The sequence below is a fragment of the Penicillium taxi genome (genome assembly GCF_028828555.1).
Source record: "Penicillium taxi strain IBT 34144 chromosome Unknown utg000003l_segment0_segment0, whole genome shotgun sequence".
NCBI classification, from domain to species: Eukaryota; Fungi; Ascomycota; class Eurotiomycetes; order Eurotiales; family Aspergillaceae; genus Penicillium; species Penicillium taxi.
This window is the reverse complement of record NW_026643205.1, coordinates 2,076,472-2,097,004: the sequence shown is the minus strand read 5'-3', so window position 1 is coordinate 2,097,004 and position 20,533 is coordinate 2,076,472. Positions and strand designations below refer to the sequence as shown.

The following is a 20,533-nucleotide window of genomic DNA, read 5'->3' as shown; positions in this document are numbered from 1 at the left end:
GAAAATAGGAGAGGAAAGGTCGGGGTAATTGACTGGTCCAATTCGAACCTCGGTTGACGCGATTGACTCGGTGGAGTCTGTTTTCCCGTGACCTACAATTCCGGGGTAAATTACTTGTGATTGTTACCACTTCTGGTATTTCAGATCTGATATACACGTGATGTTTATATTTACTATTCACTACAGGCCCATAGCTAGCTTTCATTATCCTAATAGCCGGTTAAATTTACTACGAGTCGTTAATGCATTCATACCAACTTCCCTTGAGTCCACCTGGGCTGAACTCCCAGTATGATCAGAGCCCGTCATTCCGGGCGAGTTTGCCATAACATAGCGCATATAGCATCTAGGAATGCGTGGAGGTCGTAAAAAGTACTACCCTTTCAAAGGAAATGCTAGTCAACAGACTATGATATGATAAACTGCAGTCTAGAGTCCTTAAATTAGAAGATGCCTGAGCGAGGAGGGGTCGTAATCTGTTATATTCTCTTGAGGCGTTTTTCTTCTCCTTCGTCTTCGATTGTGACTGTAGCATCTGCTCCCAGGAAGCTGGTCTCTGTAATTGGAATGTCACTTCCTCTGCATCTTCACATAATTGTGGAGTCTGTGGGAGCTAGGAGGGATAGTGAAATGATTATTTTTGGGATTCGTGTTCTGGTAGAAGAGTAGTTTGTCTGCAAGATAGTTCGACACGAGAAACGTTGTGTAATTTATGAATGGTGTTTAGCGCCAGAATAGACATAAAATCAAATCATAGTACAGTATAGTGGTTTCCGATATTGCTCGTACGACTAGTTGTACGATAAGTCTCGGGTGTTTCGATTAGAGTGAATAAATAATTCCCGTGTCTTCATCAATACATGGCCACTCGTTACAGGGCTTCCTCAATCATCATACAGAGAGCCCCAAATTATTTGATAGTCAGATCAATAGAACCAATATCAATCAAGAGAAGCAATCAACAAAGGTATTGTAGTAAATAAGTCGGCAATTCTCCTGGAACAGTTAAATGCGTCGGAGTCTGATATCAGACTACAGTTGACATCATTTGTTGCCCAGAGTAGAGACATCATATCCATTGTTGATCAAGTATGCACGGAATCTTTCATCCTCGCTAGTGATGGTATCCTGCAAACTTTCAGTCAGTTTTCAATGAATTTCAACAGAAAGAGAGATTTTTTATCGTACCTGGTTGATCTCAGGCAGAAGGAACCAGGCCAGGGCGGCACTTAAAATGCACAGTGAACTGGAAATGAAGAATGGATCCTGACCAGCACGGACTGGGTTGGGAGCATTTTTCTGTGCAATTGGAAGAACGTAGGTACCGACAAAAGCACCGATTTTACCGATGGCAGCAGCGTAGGAATAGTATTGACCACGAACAGCTGTAGCGCTGGTTTTGGCCGCACATAGACCAATGTTATCACCAGGGCCAAATTCACCGAGTGCAAGGAAGATACTGTTGAATGTTAGACAAATCAATAACTGAGTCAAGTCTTCTTTCACTCACCCGTAGACCACTACGAAACCACCGACATTTTCATGGGTGCCCAGGTACTTGTAGCATCCGGACATGATGAATCCCACGATACCCTGGAGAAGAACACCAATGGCCAAGGTTTTGCGGGGACCAATCCAGTCACTGCAGAAGGCACCAAGTAAAGATCCTGGAAGGTAGAAGAGATACTCCAGGGTTGTCCAGCCAAAGGTTTGCCATAAGGGTGCACTATCACCGGTGATGATGCTAATCCACTTTGAGGCGAAAATACCAAAGGAGTAGGATGAGAAGTCATAGATAAACCAGATCAGTGATACAACGGCCTATGACTAGTTAGTGAATATTCTCTTTCTTATATCAAACTAATTGCACGATCATACCAAACGCTTCCAGTAGAACCTATAGTGTGGTCAGAAACTTATTCCTCACCGGCAAACCCAAAAACAGCGAGATACTTACTTGATAATAAGCCAAATGGGGAACTTGTGCATGCGTTCGCGGTTAAATTCTTCAGGTTCCTCTAGCTTTAACCGGAGGTAGATCAAGCTCAGAGGAGGAATGATTCCTAACCCCAGAGCCAAACGCCAAGCAAGGCGCAGGTGATTCTCAGTAGTGATAAGGACCAAAATCATGGGAACAAAAGCTGAGAGAACAAAAGCGAAGTCAATCTGGAAGTTTGTGAACATGATGAACCAACGGTTACGGTGACCTTGCTTCAGTTCTCCAGTGTTCTCAGCGCACGCGACAGATCCAGCCGGGTACTCGCCTCCAATACCCACACCGATGAAGAAGCGGTAGGCAGTAAGTGCCGCCAGCATGCCATAGACATCATCATGTGCACCATAGGAACCAGCGCAAAGAGCGGCAAAGACGAAGAGGATGATGGTCGAAATCATCAAGGACCACTTGCGCGACCAGTGGTCACTGGTATAGCCAAAGATCAACATGCCAACAACGGTTCCAGCAAAGGCAATGGACGAGACATTCTGGCTTGCAGATGAGTTGGCATAGGCGACCGGGTATATTGTTTCTAGTATAGTATTGACTTGGCCGATGACCTATAGTATAAAATGTGGGTCAGTTGTCTGTTTCCCGCGAATAGCATTTGTTTATGTGGGACCGAAAGTATGTGGCCCAGCCGCATAAACATGGGCTGAATTGAACAACTTTTCTTTTCGTGAACGTACCCCATTGAGATAACCATCAGAGAATAAACCAGCTCCACAGGCGATGGTGGGCCAAGTGCGCTCCCAGCGACCCTTGGGGAGATTGTCTAACGGAATGACATTGACGGCGGCAGCTTCCAGTTGGTCAGGGCCCTTTTCCTGGTAGGGCTCTGAAATGAACTCTTTCATTCTTGCAGATCGACTGTGATAGCGTTTGTTCTCCTGCAGCTTACTTTCTATGTGTTAGCGATGATGATGAGAGTTGGTTCGATCCCTGGACGGGAGGGGTTAATGTACCGGATAACAACAGCGATTGTAAGAGTTGAGTGAATAACGAAAAGTAGATAACACTCTGAGATATCCAAAAGAAAAAGAAAAAGAAAGAGAAGGTGAGAGGGAGCTCCGAGGATTAAGTAGGCGAAGAGGAATGGAAAGGCCACTAGTTAAAAAAGAACCAACCAAAAAATGAAGATGAAAATGGAGATTAAAATGAAAATTAGATTATTATCTAAGATTGCCCTAATCTACATAACGTGAGCATAAACGTGGAATCTCAAGAACGTCGTAACTAAGAGTTATCACAGTAACGCTGCTAGTAGGGCATAAATTGTAGATCGAGCTTTCAGTATGAGAAAACCAATCACCTTGGAACGTGCTTTCGGCAATCATATTACATATGCGAATATCATCTGACATCCTTACTATTTCAGACTACTCAGTAGGTACTCGAATGAAATTTATGCGTGGGCCAAGCGGATCCCAGTTGTCTTTAGCGGCGGAAAGAACCATGAAATGGCAAGTCCGCTCATGGTGATTGGAGAAACATAATTCGTTTGTCTATTTCTATGGAAAACACCTCCCCTCTGGGAGCTTGTTCCGTTTAAAATTTATCAACTGGGGAAGCCTCGGCACGCCACACCAAGCCCCATACGGTCCAAACCTATATTAGGTAAAGTGTGTATCAATATGTCAGAGAAGAATAAGCCAATAGACTGGCAGTTTGGAGTCACGACTGCTTTTCGATAACTAATGGGATGATTGTCTTGCGAATGAATATTATAAAATATTATAAAATTGGATCAGGGGGTCATCTATCATCAGTCAGCTTCGCCTGGGCAATTTCAAGACTCGAGGCATGCGAGCACTCCGCATTAGTGGAAGTATCCAGGTGGGGAATCAGAGCTCTACTATCAAATGACAAAAGGCTTGGTTGGGGCATCATGGTTGTGATAGATACGATGATTTGATAAGGGAAGGATCTACAGTTATAGATGCAACGGTACGGAGTACTCCGTAAAGGATTGAGGAGATCCCTGCACAATGAACTCCCATGTCTTAGTCATCATAACGAAGTTGGGAATTTGTGTCCTGAGGCATCAATAGATTCAGGCACCAAGGAACTAAGGCAAGAAGGGGAGTTCGGATCGGAGAAACAATACCCCAGCTGAGCTTGGCTCCAGCTACGTGATGCACCAACACAACTCCATCATCACCTTCAACTCCAACCCATCCCCATCACCTTAATATCTCTTCAGTCTCCACTCGCCATCATGGGGTCTGATCCACAATATGTCAAGTACCCCGACCTTATCCTCGCCCAACATGTCTTCAACCTCTCCAATCCTGCATGCACCCCATCAACCCGTCAGTCATCCGTAAAGAAGCTGCAAGATGTCATCTCCGAACGCAAGATGGCTCCCTTTTACCGCTTTTTGGCCCACCCGACTGAAGGTATCTTGAACGCCACCGGAGAAGGAGTGACACAACATTCTCACGGTGCAGGCACCACCAAACCGCTTATCAATTCCAATATGCTGGCTTCTCGGAAGTCACCACAGAAGATTGATTTCCCATGGGATGAAAAGCTGTATCAGTCTTTAGTGGATGACAACAAAAAGGAGCTAGAAACTATTCAAAAGGAGGAAGAACAGGCAGAAGAGGCCGCAGGCGAGACTGAGGTTCAGGCTGCACGAGGGAAACGGGCTGAATTTTGGGCCCGTGTAGGAGACAAGGTAATATTTCATCAGTCTTATATCAACGGGCAAAAGCTGACACGTCTGAACAGGACAAAGCCATCGAGTCGCACGAAGCCCTCCTCGAAAAGACAGGTTTCCTTGGTACCAAGATTGACTTGGTTCTCGCAATGACCCGTATCGGCCTTTTCTTTGGTGATGCTCAATTCGTCAAGAAAGCGATCGAGCGTGCAGAGACCTTGGTGGAGAGTGGTGGTGACTGGGATCGGAGGAATCGTCTCAAGGCATACAAGGGAATGCACTTGCTCACAGTGCGCTGCTACAGCCTTTCCGCACCTCTCCTCCTTGACAGTCTATCCACATTCACGAGTTACGAGCTCTGCAGCTACTCTTCATTGGTGATCTACTCAGTGCTTGCAGGTTCCCTGTCCCTGAAGCGGGTGGACTTTAAGGCTAAGGTGGTGGACGCTCCCGAGATCAAGGCTATTCTTGGTACCGACGAAGCCACATCTGGTCCTGGCTCACGGGATGAAGAAATGAAGGATGCACCGGCCACCACCGGTACCTCCACTATCGTCAACCTAGCTACACTGGGAACTGGTGCCAGTGAACAACCAGAGAATGAGACCCCCGTAGACTTCTCGCCCCTCGCCAGCCTCGTGAACAGTCTGTATAATGGCAACTACCGCTCCTTCTTTGTGGCTCTTGCTGGCGTTGAGGATCATTTCTTGACACAAGATCGCTACTTGCACGAGCACCGGGCATGGTTCGTCCGTGAAATGCGTCTTCGCGCCTACCAGCAGCTGCTGCAGAGCTACCGGGTGGTTGGACTGACTAGTATGGCCAACGACTTCGGCGTGACAGTGGACTATCTGGACCGGTATGTGATATTATAAGTTACTGACGAAAAAGGCTAATGAATTATTCCAGGGATCTGGCCAAGTTCATCTCCAGCAACCGCATTGCATGCACTATTGACCGTGTCAATGGAATCATTGAGACCAACCGACCAGACGACAAGAACAAGCAGTATGCAGATGTTGTCAAGCACGGTGATTCCCTGATTACGAAGCTTCAGAAGTATGGACAGGCTGTTCGTCTTCGGGGAAGCGAGCGGGCTTAGAGTCGATGCAGCGCATACTATGTAGCATGCGAACTGTTTAGAATCACTTGTCACTAGATTTCAACCATCCATATCTTCTTGAGCTGCAGAGTGCCCTTCAGTTTGGATATCTCCATCTTCCTGTGGGGGCACTAGATATAAGGATCCATCGGATCAGGTCACCCTTGGACCCTTTTATCGCATAATCTTGCATATCATCTGTAGCATAGAAGGGGAGTCGAATTAATCTGTGCCAACAACTGTAGTCTGTCGATATGCTGCGGGGACTCCAGGCACATGTGGTGTCGATTTGTGGTGTCACAACTGTTTTTAAGAATGAAGGATTCAGACTAAAATAAATAACACTCAATTATTCAATGCTCCAAAGACTAGAACCATCGTATGTTGTGGCCGAGCACAGCTGGCTGATTATTGGCGGTACATGCGGCACCGAAGAAGTACTTTTCTTTTTATGACGGGGCTTTCCTAGTTCAGGTGCTGCTTTTATGATGGCGCTCGGCTCACTGAGTAAATATTGGTCTGGGCTCTCTGCCCATTGCCATCATGTGATAAATCATTATTGTCAACCTGAAATTTGACCGTTCAATTGCTGAATTCTCTATCTACGGATGAAAATCTCTTAAATACACGCCCGTGTGGATCCTGCAAATAGTGAAAACAACACTCCTATGTTCTTGGTTGACAATTATAATTGAACCCTGAAACTAGAGACTAAATTACAGGTTATTTACTACAAACCAATCCATTACTCTACCCATATGGTCTACCGATCATATTGCCATAGAAATAAATAAGCCGTTGACACTGTACAGACCATTTGGCCTTTTCCAAATAACTGCTTCTGGTACACTAGGTAGCCGCATATACTGTTAGAGCTATTATATAACGCTTGTAGCCACAGTGCAAGCCCAAGCAGCCTACCTCGAATATTCGTAGAGATACTATAGAATAGCAGTATCTCACATACTTCAGGGATATAATTAAAGCGCACGTCGATACAGTATACTTCTCTCTAACCTGTACCGAGGCACATTACGTTACCCTAACGATACATCTTCCGACTTCCTGCGCGAGCTGAAGAAGCACCAAAACGCAGACCCTCTCCTCCGCGGCTTTGAAATAGTAGAAGAAGACGACATTGACGACGAAGGCTCTTTCTCTCCCTCGAACACGTGCGATTCAGATCCAAACTCAGGTCCAACTCCAGAACTAGGCCCAAAATCGCCCTTGTATTGTTTATACAAGTACCAGCACGCTATCACGAGGAAAGTAAGAGGTATCGAGATAGCAGTATATAGCCGCCATAAATCTGTCACGACAAATGACCACGCCGGCTCCCCGTTGGTCTCATTCTTTGTTGTGAAAACCCCTGAGGACATGAAGGTCTATTTTCCGTCAGCACCAACAGTGCATCCTGCTAGTTATCTTTCCGTTTCAAACACAGTAAGACGAGTGGAACGAGGAGTCTACTAGATTGGTAGGTAGGTAGGTGGATGTACATACCGCCACAGCCGTTGCAGGCAAAAACACCATCGTCAACGCCGCAATTGCATTCATACTGGTACTATCTCTCTTCATACTCGCCGCTAGTCCAATATTATTCGCCGCATCCTGCTGCGTCACGAGGTTATAGACGAGATTCATAGTTGAGTTCTTACGCTCTTTGTAGTTCTCAAACCACGCTTGTTGTTTCTCCATCGAGTGGATGATGTAGCTGATTGTGTCGAGGGTGCTCTGGCTCTGGTCTGTTATATGGCTCTGACTGGATGCGCTGGTATCACCGTTAAGCTGCGCCGTCATATCTTTGATCCCCCGCGCGGTAAACAAAGCGACAGTCGCATTAGCAATATGCGAGTCCGCATTCTGGGATATAATCTGGAGCTGCTTGGTCAGGTTTCCGAGTTTGGAGCGGTCACTGGATTCCAGGCCTGCGAGGTAGTTGTCGACTTTATTGACCTATATATATTTATATATAATGATTAGTCCCAAAATAGATGGATTCGGTGCGATATGACCAGTTTGGTGATGACAAACCTGCTCCCACATGAACCGTTGAAATCTCTTAACGTGGTATTTTGACGCCTCGAAGGATAGATATGACAGCATAACGTGCAAGTCTAGCGGACTAGCTGTTAAAATTTTCCCTATTTCATCACCCTGCGCACCGTCCCGGTGACTCTTCAACGATAACTTAAGAAGAGACTGCAGAGCTGCAACACTCGTATCCCTTTGCTTATGCGAGATAACGTAGACTGTTAAACCATGCTGCAGGTCATGCCGCATATACGCGGACAGAGGGGCACCCTGGACTTGAAGATTCCACCGTGGATGTTGGCAATAGAAGTCTATATTACGTCCCCCACGCAAGGGTACTGATTAGTAGGCTAGAGCTAGGACGGGACTTGACTTCTTACCGCATGCAGTAATAGACCCGTCTGAGGCACTTTTTTCCCACCGTTTCTTTGGCGCCCAGTAATCTGGTCGGCCGAGCAGGTTCACTAGGAACGCGGGGCTGAGAGAGAGGGAGTCGAAGAATTCCTCGACGCTGGCTTGGGCCATGGGGATTGCGTTGCCCCAGGAAGTATTGGGTGCTGGGGTTAATGGAATAAAACTGCCGTGCAGTGTTAGTAGGTTAAATGAAATCAACAACAATGGTCATTTGAGAAGCTTACAATACTAAGAGTCTAGGATGTAGAGATGGATCGAAGTTCATTTGAGGGCGGCTATTGGCTTCCTAGATGTATATTTTTTGGTTAGGCTATCCAAATTGGGGACTTGAGGAGTTCGAATGAGAAAGGAATGAGACATACACGTAGGAGAGCACTCAGGGTTTGATTATTCAATTGTAACCACTCTTGTGATTCGTTAGGCTTTGTCCACTGTTCCTTAGGGTTCATAGGGAGGATGTAAACGCACCACCACTCTCCCCTTCAATACTAAGGCATTCAACATTGGTCTCAGCCAAAAAGTTATCCTCCCGGTTCAAATGCTCACGGTATTCGACGGCCGTAAACAGCTCCTGAGGCGATTTTAACCTCGACAGAGGATATTTTCCAGTATCCAAGTCATAGTTCAAGGCGAGTTCATCGACTTCAAGATCTGCGATGTAGGCGTGCCGCTGGACCCAGGTGACATCAAGTGACATCGGCCGCCTTGTTAGTTTTGCTGTGACCAGTTCGGTTTCTAGTTTTGAGTCGGGAAGATGAACCTCAGAATCCGGTGGAGCCGTAGCCGCGGGCAAGGGTGTTCTTTCGGTACTTATGTTTGGCAGCATTGTGATTAGTGGTAGAGATATCTAGATGTGATGACGGCGAGTTGAAGAAATGAGTTAGTTAGTATATAGCATTTTATGGGGGTGAAATACAAAAATGGTCAGCCATTCAATCTAAATGCTAGTTTTTTCCCCTCGAAAACCTGAGGTGCCTCGTGCAATTAGCCTCATCTGCTACGAGTAAGGAGATACGTGCATTCATTTCATTGGTAACGAAGGAATCAGCCTCCTTCGATATATGCATTCCTTCGATACGTGCATGAATTTCATTGGTGGCGCAGTAGTTCGCCTTTCCTGCCTTGCAAGAAGCCTGCCCCTTAGTAAAATTTTTTACAAGACTCTATCTTGGATAAAACGGGTGTAGAATTTTTATTATGTGCGATATTATGTGCATTTAAATTATTGGTCGTACCGTCTCAGCCTTGTATCTCCACAGTATACGTCCCAACCTACCACTCGAAGGGTGAGGCTTTTCCTATAACGAAACGGATGCAAACATATTATTGTTACACTGAATTTGCTTAGACTGGAGGCTGGCTGCCTTGGTTTATCAGCTGCATAGGAGGAGTTCTTTTACCGCGAGGCTCAATCTCAGGGCAAGGATGGGTGAGAAAGACTTTGGGAGGCAGTGATGAAGAGCAACTACATGCACGAGCTACCAGTTATTTCTTATGATGGCATCATATGGGATGAGAGGGGATTTTTGGGTGTAAGAGCTATATAACGACCTCTATCCTGTTGAAGAATTTCTACCTAACAGGTAACAACACACGATTGATATCTCTAGATAATTGTCTTATTCAGGGATCTCTTCTACATCCCAATTTTCACATTACATCTTGTTCACTAGCCTGCCAGTCTGATCAATAACAATGGAGGAACATCTTGAATCGTATAGCCATATCTCGCCCGATTCTGGCCTCCCAATAACATTACATCCTGTAAGACAAACACCATCCCAAAGGATATCGCCAATACTAACAAAGTCAAAGAATTTCAACCCAAGAATCAACAACTGGAATCCCCCCAAACCGCTCTACAGTGAATTCCGTCCACCAAAAGACCGAGCCCTCTTCGCAGACCCCTCAAAACCAAACCTTTTCGCTGTAGCCACCCCCACCGACCTTACAGAAAGTATCGGCACAGTCCTTAGTAATGTCCAACTCTCAGACCTAACTCTAACCCAACTCGATGAGCTCGCCCTCCTTGTCGCCGAACGCGGCGTCGTATTTTTCCGCAACCAAACCCTAAAAACCAAGCAACAAGAGTCCCTTTTCTCCCACTATGGCATTATCGACCGCCATCCTACCCAAAGAGAGAAAGCCCATCTCCTCGTAAAAGGCAGCGGACACGGTACCGACACCCGTGAATTACTCAATTACACCCCCTGGCCTTACGCCGGGTGGCATGCTGACGCGAGCTTCGAAATAAACCCCCCGTCGTACTGTATGCTACGCATGGAATCACACCCACCTGTTGGGGGTGATACGGCGTGGGTCTCCCAATATGGACTGTATGATGCGTTGAGTGCGAGCTACAAAGAGCTCTTTGAGGGGTTGCATGCTGTACATACTTCAAGGTTGCAGTACGATACGCTGCTTGATCTTTGGGGGGTTGGGCCGAATAGACCGCCTCTAGATATGCATCATCCTGCTGTGAGGACTCATCCTGTGACGCGATTGAAGGCGTTGAATGTAAATGAGGGGTTTGTTACTGGGTTTGCGGAGTTGAAGAAGCTCGAGTCTGGTGAGTTGGATTCACTTTACCGCCTACTGTCTTCTACCTGTCGATTAGAGTATACTTACGTGTTTTCCAACGTAGATAAATTATTAGACTTTGCGCTACAACTGATCCACTCTGCTGATGATCACCTGGTACGGTGGAAATGGGAAGCTGGGTCTGTTGCTTTTTGGGATAATCGGTATGTCTCTTACCTACTTGCCTCATCTAGAAATATGACGCGAGTTTTGTCGACAGTTGGAGTGAAGAACTACTAAGTGTTGGGAAAAATAGGTGCACACTTCATCGCGTGGTTCCAGGCAAATACAAGGAAGAAACTCGAAGAGGTATACGGACAAGGGTTCTCGGGGAGAAGCGTAAGACCTTCAATATCAACGTATACGTATCTATTTACTAACCGCAAGCAGCTTACCTTGACCCTAGCGGCGAGGGCCGTGAGGAGCGTACCACAAGACTGGCTGAAGATACTTCGAACAAGGAGTCCAACGAATTCGGCTCGTAAAGTTGCTAGGAGGAGTTGTGGATAGTAATTCCTTTATTGGGCCACTCAACACTAGAAGACATCTACGAAGACTATCAGCACCTGTGAAGTCAAGCTGTTGGTACCAGCATTGGACGAGTGACAATCAAAGATATTCGCCAGATCATCGAACATTTCCAAGTGAAACACAATGCTTGTTTTACATTAACTATTTAGGCTTTCTTGAAGTAACAGTTTACTAGCTTTCAGTTCTGTATTCTCTCTCCGTTGTAGCTTGCTATTGATAGTTGATATTGTATAAGGATAAAATAGTTGATCTAACTCCAAGGTTGTGAGCAAATCTAAAGTTAGGAGGAACGAAATAGAAGGGCATGTCCACCCATAAACCGGAAATACGTTGTGGATACGGAATATGCAAGTCTGCACCTAAAAATCTACGGGGTTTTACAGAATGCATCTGAGTTTTTGTTTCTATTTCAAAATGACCACTATTCATATCGCCATCTCAGACCTTTTGGTTATATAAGATTTGACCACCAATCACGTTCATAATATCCTAATATCCTAATAAAAAACCTAAATAATTCTAACACCCTTACCCTCTTACCCTCACACATTATTCCTCGCCCTTATACCTTATTCCTCACCCTCTCACCCTCATCCTCTCACCTTATTCCTTATCCTTACATCTTAACGATTACCATATTACACAGTACGACCTCTGGCTCCTTGTTTTGAGCAATACTTGTGGTATTATGCAGGGCAATGCTGTCCTAAACAAGCTGAAGCTATTGATTTTCGAGATGGGGTGCTTCACGCTTCAAAAATTCACGAGCAGCATTAGTACCATCAACCTCGAAACATTTATCTGGTGTTGAGAGACTGCTTATATGGTCCACCCAAGGTCATGGAGAATGGCCGACAGAGCATGAACTTCGAAGTCTATGTTCTCGTACATAGGGATTTTGGAGGCGAGTATAGCACCAAATACCCAAGAGCGATAGATACGATGAAGTCATTGGATCACAATGGGCAGAGGCTCAATATTCTCGGACTTGGATACTATGGTAAATACGAGAGAACAGGGGCCGAGACGGATCTACAACTGGCCATCCAACATTATCAAGAGGCCGTCGAGGCTACACCGGTAGACTACCTGGAGTGTGCACAGAAGCTCAATAGTCTCGGGCTTGGATACCGTGCTATATACAAGAGAACAGGGGCCGAGACAGATCTACAGCTGGTCATTCGATAATGTAGGGATGCGCTTAATCATCGCTCATCTCGTATCATCGATCGACTTAGTCCTAGCAGACACTTACTTCTTCTTTACCTTAAAGCCAAAGACTGGTCGATAGCACATCAAGCTGCATCTTCTCCAATATCCCTTATTCCTCGACTCACACCTCATTCTCTCAATACTTCAGATAAGCAGCATTTGCTCATTCAAATTAGTGGTCTAGCTTCGGATGCTGCCACAATTTCCCTGATAGCAGATCAGACACCATATTAGGCCTTACGACTTTTTGAACTTGGTCTTGGGGTCACCGTAGGCTCTATCAATCAAATGTATGCCGATGTATCCGGTTTTTACAGCATCATCCTCAGCTGGTAGAATAATACATGAGGCTTCGGGATCAACTCAATGCTCCGACTCGCCTAGTTAATCAGACTAGTATAGGACCAGGCATATTGCCTCAAGTTGGATAATGCTATAATGCTGGCCAGAAATTTGAGAAGACTGTTCTAGCTATACGGAGCTTGCCTGGCTTTAATCGATTTCTCATGGCCCCGTCTGAGGATGAATTCAAAGCCGCTGCCGCTTTAGGGTCGATTATTATCATAAATACTAGCATTCATCGATGTGATGCACTCATAGTCGACGAGCACAAGATCAAGTCTTTACCATTTCCTAAGCTTAAGTATAACGATATCCAAGTTTAAGCAGCGACTCTAACAAATCCGGACATGTTAGATATATGTTTGCTAGAATAGCTATGGGATACAATCGCTCAGCCTATACTCGATAAGCTAGGACTCACCCAGATGTCTGATGGAATAGTGGTTAAGGGCCAAGATGTGTCGATGCGGGCACTCAGGGATAGCTCCAAAACCACTCACTATGCCCAAAACTAAGACCAAAAACCTGCTCTAAAGGGTACATTTACTACCTTTCAGGGGCACCAGGAGGCCTCGCATGGCCAACCTCATGGCCAATATCATGATCAATCTCATGGTCAATCTCATGGTCAGTCTCATGGTCAATCTCATGGTCAATCTCATGGCCAATCTCATGGCCAATCTCATGGCCAAACTCAATCTGACCAAGCATTCCAGGACAGGAAGTGCCCTGAAGGGGTAAAGCTGTGGCCAAAAGCAGTGAAACGAGCTCAGAAAGTCCTCGAGGCAGACCCAAAGTGGAAGAATTGGGTTGAAAATAAGCTCAAATCGGCTACAGACAAGTCTCAATCTCAAACCGAGACGGTCGATCAGAGCGCAAATTACACCATTCAACCCGTGTTTTTCGTAACCAAACCACCTGGAACTAAGCCAAATTTGTCTCTAGGGGGTGGGCAATTCACTGAAATCGAGTCAAGTTTTCTAAGGAATCCGGCATTCTTGACGATCTCTGATAGCTCGCTCTTAAAAACAGCTGGATACTAGACACTGGAGCTAGTGTCCATGTCTGTAATAATAGAGATGCATTCACCACATTTAAGCCAGAGATCAACTCTCTGACCCTAGGGAAGGGGTCTGTCCCAACTCTGGGTAAAGGCCAATGCATAGTCAATGGAATTGACCCAAAAACAAGGAGAGCCAGGTCTATTGAGCTCTCAAAGGTACTATACTCTCCAGTTTTCAGTGTAAATCTCTTCTCATACTGCGTGTTCAACGACAGAGGAGGAGACTGGAATCCCAAGGGACAGTATCTTACTGGGAAGGATGATGAGCCAATCTTAAGCATTAAGAGAGTTCAGAATCCAGATTTACTAGTGGTGGAGGCTTTTTCGGCCGAAAAGATTCTCCCAGATTCAGCTGAAAAACCTATCCTTTCAGCCAAAAACCAAGCCTTTCTTGGAAACCGCGATGTTAGAAACCGCGATTCTAGAAAACCACTAGAACTAAAAGGATCACTTAAGCTATGGTACCGCCGGTTAGGGCATCTGAACTACAATTCAGTGCAAGAGCTACCTAAACTGGTAGATGGTGTAGTAATTACGCCCCAATCTGGCCAGATTCCTGGCCAAATATCAAGTCCATGCAATGTTTGCAGTCTCTCAAAAGCTCCTGGACAGGTGTCCAGGCGCCCATTGCGACGCCATTTTGGCCGCTTTGGCCAAATATCTCTCGATTTGATCCAAATGAATCCTGCATATAATGGAGAGAGATGGCATGCTGTTCGATTGAATACCTCAAGCCATCAACCACAACGAATGGCCTTGGTCATCGATAGTGATAATACCTTTTTCGTATAGCTTGATGACTGGTTGTTTATTCACATCTTGGTAATACCAGTAAATAGGATTAGTGGGGTCAAGCATACACTTCAAGCAGGCCACTCTCTCCTCGATAGTAGGGGGTGGAGGAGTAAAGGGTGGGGACCTTGTAACCGCTATCGCGGAGGTCAGAATTTGACAATTTTAATCTAAGATGGGTATAGACAGTGAAGAAAGAGTAGATAAACTTCCCGAGATGTTAATCGCAAATTTTTAGACTTTCGATTGCGATGACCGCAGATCGCTTAAGATCTCTATAAACGCCTAAAGTAAAGCATAAAGTAAAGTAACTAAATAATGACTTATTAAATATATAACAATATAATCTAACCTAATTTAAACTAGTGCTAGACTAGTGATCGATCTGAGTTCCTCTTTTATCCCTATAACATAACCACCTAATCATTGTAATCATCTTTCATGGAATCGGGCTCTTCAGAGCCTTCGCTTTAGATAAGAATGTAAATGATCTATTAAATTTTTCAAGATTTTGAGATATGCACACGATATAAGAGTTAGGAGCAGAACTTAATTTGAACGAAATTCTAGATTGAAAGCAATCTAACCTCACAGTCAAAGATCAGAATTATGCACACTCCTATCAGCACGGTAGAACAAGCGAGACGCCATCAAGTTTCACAGACGATACAATCGAAGAGATTAGTTCAAATGTAATAGTCGTACTCGACGATGTAGCCGTAAAAGTACTCTCGAGGATATGCCATACCTGTTTCGTTGTCGAACCAATAGCGATCGTATACCTAGTATTCTCAGTGTTATCGAATGAACAAATCAGTCTGGTCGCGACGTTTCCACCAGTTACTTCATATTCATATGATATGGTATATACTTCTCCAGCGACGGTTGAAATTGTCTGGGATATCGTAGCTGTGCTTGACCCAGTAGAGGGGATAAGGAGATCGATTGAGTAGTCGGTGTTATCGCCGCTCGAAAATTGATATTCTCCACTGCCTGTAGCTGAGAAAGTCCAAGGAGATAGTGTTTCATCGGCAAAATCAGGGTTGGAGACGACGTTCACTCCACAGGTTGGAGAGCTGGTGGCAGTGGAAGAAGCTGTGGTAGTCGTGGTGATTGCAACTGTCTGGGTGACAGTTATGTCGATAGTTAACGTGGTAGACGTTGTGCTAGTGACATCGATAGTTTTGGCAACGGTGGTTTCGACCGTGACAGGAACGGTGGTGGTAACAGTGACTAAAGACGTCGAAGTTATCTTGGCTAAGTCTGTCACATCGAGCGTAGTTGTCACGGTCTCCATGCTTGTCACAGATGACTTCTCAGTAACAGTGATATCGGCAGACTGAGTAGTTGTCTGGCTAGTCACAATACTAACAGTCTCGGTATTGGTTTCAATGATTGTGATATCAGTCGTGGCAGTAGTTGTCACACCAGAAGTGACACAGTCAGTGACAGAAGCGGTTTCCTGGACTGTTATGTCTAGGGTAGTTGGGGTAGTTATTTCGCTGGTCACTGTGGCGGTAACTGTCTCAGTTCTTGTGGTGGGGCTCTCCACTGTCAATGTGAATACATCGAGGAAGGAAACCGAAGAAGAGGTTATGGTCGAAGTGGCATAATATGTTATTGTTTCTGTGATATCGGTCGTGACCGTGTTGGTTTTGACAGTTGTCAATGTACCAGGGGCTTTTCGAGTGATGAAATCCGTTACAAATTTTGTAACGTAGATAGTAGGCACGCTAGGCGCCACAGTATGGATGGTCAGAGTTTCAGTCACCTACCAAATAAGTTAGTACTTAACATATATGACCAAAAAGATATGAACATACCGTTTGTCGAGCAAGTGTTTTAGTAGTGTACACTTCAGAGTTCCAGTCTTCGAAAATCAAGATAGAGCATGCACTATATAGATCGGTTCTGTGGATGCCCCTCAAAGCAGAAGGAACTGGCACTTCACACTCGTCGATCACATCTCTCTTATTGGCTGAAGCTTCTACAGTAACAACAGCAGTGGCAGTCACAGTTACTTGATCAGTCGCAACCGAAGTGAATGTTGTAGTCGTGTAGTCGGTAACAGTTGCCAGAACAGTATTAGTTGCGGTTTCGAGATCAGTCTGAACAGTAGTCTCGGACTGTGTGCTGGTCACAGTGACATCCACATCTTGAGTTGTGGTGATTGATACAGTGTCAGTGGCAGTTTTAGAGACAGTATCAGTAAAAGAAATGGTTATAGTCTCGGTATGATAGTTGGTTATTGTTGCAGTTCCAATATCCGTATAAACATTGGTGATATAAGCTGTTGTAGGCTCAGTGAAGAAAGTTGTGATGTACGCCGTCGACCAGTCGGTAATGGTGTTGGTCAATGTTTTGGTGGTAATGTCAATGAAAGACTCAGTGATTGTTGCAGCAGCATAATCAGTGATTGCCTCCGTCAAGGTATCAGTGATGACACTGGTAACTGGCACTGTAACCGTTTCGTATTCCGGCTCGGCCAAAATGCCGATCAGAACAGTAGAGATTGTCACAGTTGATAGATCCGTGATCGCCAAAGGAACCGTTTGAGTCAATGTCTTTGTTGCATAGAGAGTCGTGGTGCGGGTTGGTGGCTTCAAAATTGTTGATGTGAAGTGCTTTGTCGTCGTCTTAGTCACTCGATGAGGATGATCGGTGACAGTTCGGGTGATTCTGGAAATACTTGGCTCTGGGACTACTGTCTCAGTTTTGGTAACAACCTCGCAAGTCTCATGGATAATTTCGCGGCAGAAGGGATGGCCTTCAGGATATCTTTCTATCCGACGTACAACCTCCGCTAGAGGACCTTCTCGCAAATTTGACCGTGGCTGCACAGAGCATGATCTGTCATGATGATCATGGCGTGGAAGCAGATGAGATGGAAGAGCCGAAGTGACGGCTGCGTACGTTATTGCTAAAAGGAGTGGTGATTTCCAAATCATGGCGGGTAACGAGGGTATAATAGCGAGCGATACACAGTGCAAGATGTCAGGGGTATAGATAGATTTGAAGTTTTATATAGACACTTCATCGGGCCCGAAAAAAGTGGCGTCTGTATGGCGGCTGAATTTTTTGATCAGGAAACGAAAACATACCTTTTTATGCGACCTATTTATCGATCTTGATAGGCTCAGATTAAATTTAGTGGCGAGCTTAAAGGCATTACATCCGGATCTAGTCTTCATTTGGGAATGAAGCCTCGCGTTAGGCAATTTTGAGTGTAGACCCACTTTCCACTCATTTACGGCTGAAAATGGTCACAATAACAATTGAATTGTTCAAATCCTCTGATGTTTATATGCTGTGATCCGGCAATTCACTGAAGATTTCGTAAATACTTGAGACGCTAACAATACAATCTATTTCGGCAATATTTAATACCTGAAATATAAGGCGAAATATAATGAAAATATATTCATTTGGCTGCCCTAATCAGACGGGTGAAAGGGGTAACTAGTGTACTGGGGAGCCCTAAAGTATTTCACCACTGAACGGGTCACACTACTGAACGGGTCACCCCACCAATTTTACGCGTCAGTCTGGTGTTTCCATTTTCAACTACCCACCATGCCCCCCCTAAATGCTCTATATGTCCAAGACAAACAGGATCAGGAGAATAGGGTCTTATTAGCTTACCAAGCTTACAAGAATGGCGATATATCATCAATGCGTAAAGCTGCAGCTATGTTTAATATACCATTTTCAACCCTCCAACGCCGCCATTCTGGTGTCCAATTTCGTCTTGAAACACACCCACCGCAGTCTAAACTGACTGAATCTGAAGAGGATTCATTACTTCAATGGGTCGTCTCTCTAGATGATCGCGGCTGTGCTCCTAGAACTAAAGATGTTGGTAGAATGGCTAATATCCTACTCGCCGACCGCGGAACCAACCCTCCTCTTACGATCGGTAAAAACTGGGTTACTAGGTTTGCGACGCGTTTACCTGAACTTAAGACGACCTATTCAACACCGCGCGATTTTACACGTGCGCGTCAAGAGGACTATAATGTGATCAATAATTGGTTCAAACTGGTTGAAAACACGATCGCAAAATATGGTATCACCACCGACGATATCTATAATTTTGACGAGACTGGGTTTGCGATGGGACGATGTGCGACCGCGAGAGTGGTTACTAGAGCTGGTTATTATGGTAAACGCGCAAAAAAACAGCCTGGTAACCGGGAATGGGTTACTGTGATAGAGTGTTTAGGCGCGTCTAGTTACGCACCTCCACCCTGTATTATCTTTAAGGGTAAGGTGATGATGCAGAGCTGGTTTGCTCCTGATCTAGGTTTACCACCTAATTGGCGTCTTGAGATTAGTCCTAATGGCTGGACATCAAATCAAATAGGGCTCCGTTGGCTTGAAAAGCTCTTTATACCTGCTACTGCTCGTACTAAAGGACGGTATCGCCTTCTGATCTTAGATGGCCATGGTAGCCATTTAACACCTGATTTCGACAAAATCTGCCAGGAGCATGATATTATACCATTATGTATGCCTGCGCATGCGTCTCATCTTCTTCAACCTCTTGATGTTGGGTGTTTTGCGGTGTTAAAACGCTCTTATTCTCGGCTGGTTGAGTCTAGAGTAGAGCTTGGTTTTTCCCACATTAGTAAAGGAGATTTCCTAGAGATATATCCTACTGCGCGTATTGAAGCATTTGCATCTGCTTCTAATGCGTTTGCTGCAACTGGAATCGTGCCACTTGACCCTACTAGGGTGTTAAAAAAGCTTACTATGCGCGTCGATACACCACCACCACCACCCTCTATAGGAAGCGATTCAAGTCGAAATTGGACACCTAAGACGCCTAGGACGCAGAAAGATTTACGACGTCAACACCAAGCTATATTACGCACTGTATCTCGAACGCCACCAACACCATCTAAGAGAGCATTAGACCAGATAGTAAAGGGTGCAAATTACCTATATCAAGAGAATGCTCTCTTACGCCTGGAAAACAGAGATTTACGCGCCGCCCATGAGAAAAAGAAAAACACAAAAAGAACGTCCGAATCGTCAATTAACAGTAGTAGGGGGTCTTACAATTCAGGAGGGATTAGACCTGGTTGACGCGTCGAATGGTGGCCCTAAACTTAATGATGCCAATTTACAAGAGGGCCAGGCGCCTGTAAGGGCGCCTGTAACCCAACGCCGGTGTGGGATATGTAAGACACCTGGACATAGGAGGGAAACCTGTCCTAGTAGGCCCATTCAGTAGTTTTTTTTTACTATATTACATAGTAAATAATGGAGTTATTGGGATTCATAAAAATAAGTGGGTCAAACTGACCCGTTCAGTAGTGTGACCCGTTCAGTGGTGAAATACTTTAGAGCGTTCCCCATTTCACTAGTTAGTTAGTAGTATGATCCATCGAATCAATACAAGTACTAGACCAATGAAATCTTTCATCAAATCTTTCATCAAATTTTAGCCCGAATGTAGAATCATCAAAGCTTCTATATCGTCATCCTGAGATACAAAATTACCACTGGCATTGTATGTCACCATAATCCATCGCAATCTTTTTGACATCTCAATTTCTTGAATCCTCAGGTTTGATACAAGAGATATGGCAGCCTTCTCGAGCCCTGGAATTTTCATACTTTTGATTCCTCTGAGAAGAGAAGTAATTAATGAAAGGCGATCTTGAGTTGTGGCACTCCAATCTCTTTGCCTTCCCTGAAGATTCTTCGCAAAATATGCGCTCATTTGAGAGCAGCCTATTTATATCCAGTTAGCGGAGTTTTGTCTGAACCACAAAGGTATAGCTTTGCCATACCAAGTAT

General features: G+C 45.0%; 6 protein-coding genes across 6 annotated transcripts; 3 read left to right on the top strand and 3 right to left on the bottom strand.

The window, feature by feature from the left end:
* Positions 1 to 1,044: 1,044 nt before the first annotated feature.
* On the bottom strand, positions 1,045 to 2,853 carry N7495_004244 (putative MFS phospholipid transporter (Git1); the record flags this gene model as incomplete). The annotated part of the gene is made up of 6 exons (XM_057206895.1): positions 1,045 to 1,128; positions 1,189 to 1,459; positions 1,511 to 1,821; positions 1,879 to 1,897; positions 1,958 to 2,556; positions 2,686 to 2,853. The coding sequence occupies 6 exons, from the start codon at positions 2,851 to 2,853 to the stop codon at positions 1,045 to 1,047; spliced, it is 1,452 nt and encodes a 483-aa protein (XP_057064575.1).
* Positions 2,854 to 4,214: 1,361 nt separating this feature from the next.
* On the top strand, positions 4,215 to 5,760 carry N7495_004243 (proteasome regulatory particle lid subunit RPN7; the record flags this gene model as incomplete). Its single annotated transcript, XM_057206894.1, has 3 exons — positions 4,215 to 4,676; positions 4,730 to 5,517; positions 5,568 to 5,760. 3 exons carry the CDS (start codon positions 4,215 to 4,217, stop codon positions 5,758 to 5,760), a joined length of 1,443 nt encoding a protein of 480 aa, XP_057064574.1.
* Positions 5,761 to 7,181: 1,421 nt separating this feature from the next.
* On the bottom strand, positions 7,182 to 9,034 carry N7495_004242 (uncharacterized protein; the record flags this gene model as incomplete). Its single annotated transcript, XM_057206893.1, has 5 exons — positions 7,182 to 7,226; positions 7,264 to 7,716; positions 7,795 to 8,132; positions 8,175 to 8,351; positions 8,677 to 9,034. The coding sequence occupies 5 exons, from the start codon at positions 9,032 to 9,034 to the stop codon at positions 7,182 to 7,184; spliced, it is 1,371 nt and encodes a 456-aa protein (XP_057064573.1).
* An 869-nt stretch (positions 9,035 to 9,903) lies between these two features.
* On the top strand, positions 9,904 to 11,273 carry N7495_004241 (TauD/TfdA dioxygenase family protein; the record flags this gene model as incomplete). Its single annotated transcript, XM_057206892.1, has 5 exons — positions 9,904 to 9,972; positions 10,024 to 10,777; positions 10,826 to 10,952; positions 11,045 to 11,127; positions 11,179 to 11,273. 5 exons carry the CDS (start codon positions 9,904 to 9,906, stop codon positions 11,271 to 11,273), a joined length of 1,128 nt encoding a protein of 375 aa, XP_057064572.1.
* An 886-nt stretch (positions 11,274 to 12,159) lies between these two features.
* N7495_004240 (uncharacterized protein) lies at positions 12,160 to 12,507 on the top strand (the record flags this gene model as incomplete). Its single annotated transcript, XM_057206891.1, has 1 exon — positions 12,160 to 12,507. One exon carries the CDS (start codon positions 12,160 to 12,162, stop codon positions 12,505 to 12,507), a length of 348 nt encoding a protein of 115 aa, XP_057064571.1.
* A 2,843-nt stretch (positions 12,508 to 15,350) lies between these two features.
* On the bottom strand, positions 15,351 to 17,676 carry N7495_004239 (uncharacterized protein; the record flags this gene model as incomplete). Its single annotated transcript, XM_057206890.1, has 2 exons — positions 15,351 to 16,499; positions 16,552 to 17,676. 2 exons carry the CDS (start codon positions 17,674 to 17,676, stop codon positions 15,351 to 15,353), a joined length of 2,274 nt encoding a protein of 757 aa, XP_057064570.1.
* Positions 17,677 to 20,533: the final 2,857 nt, after the last annotated feature.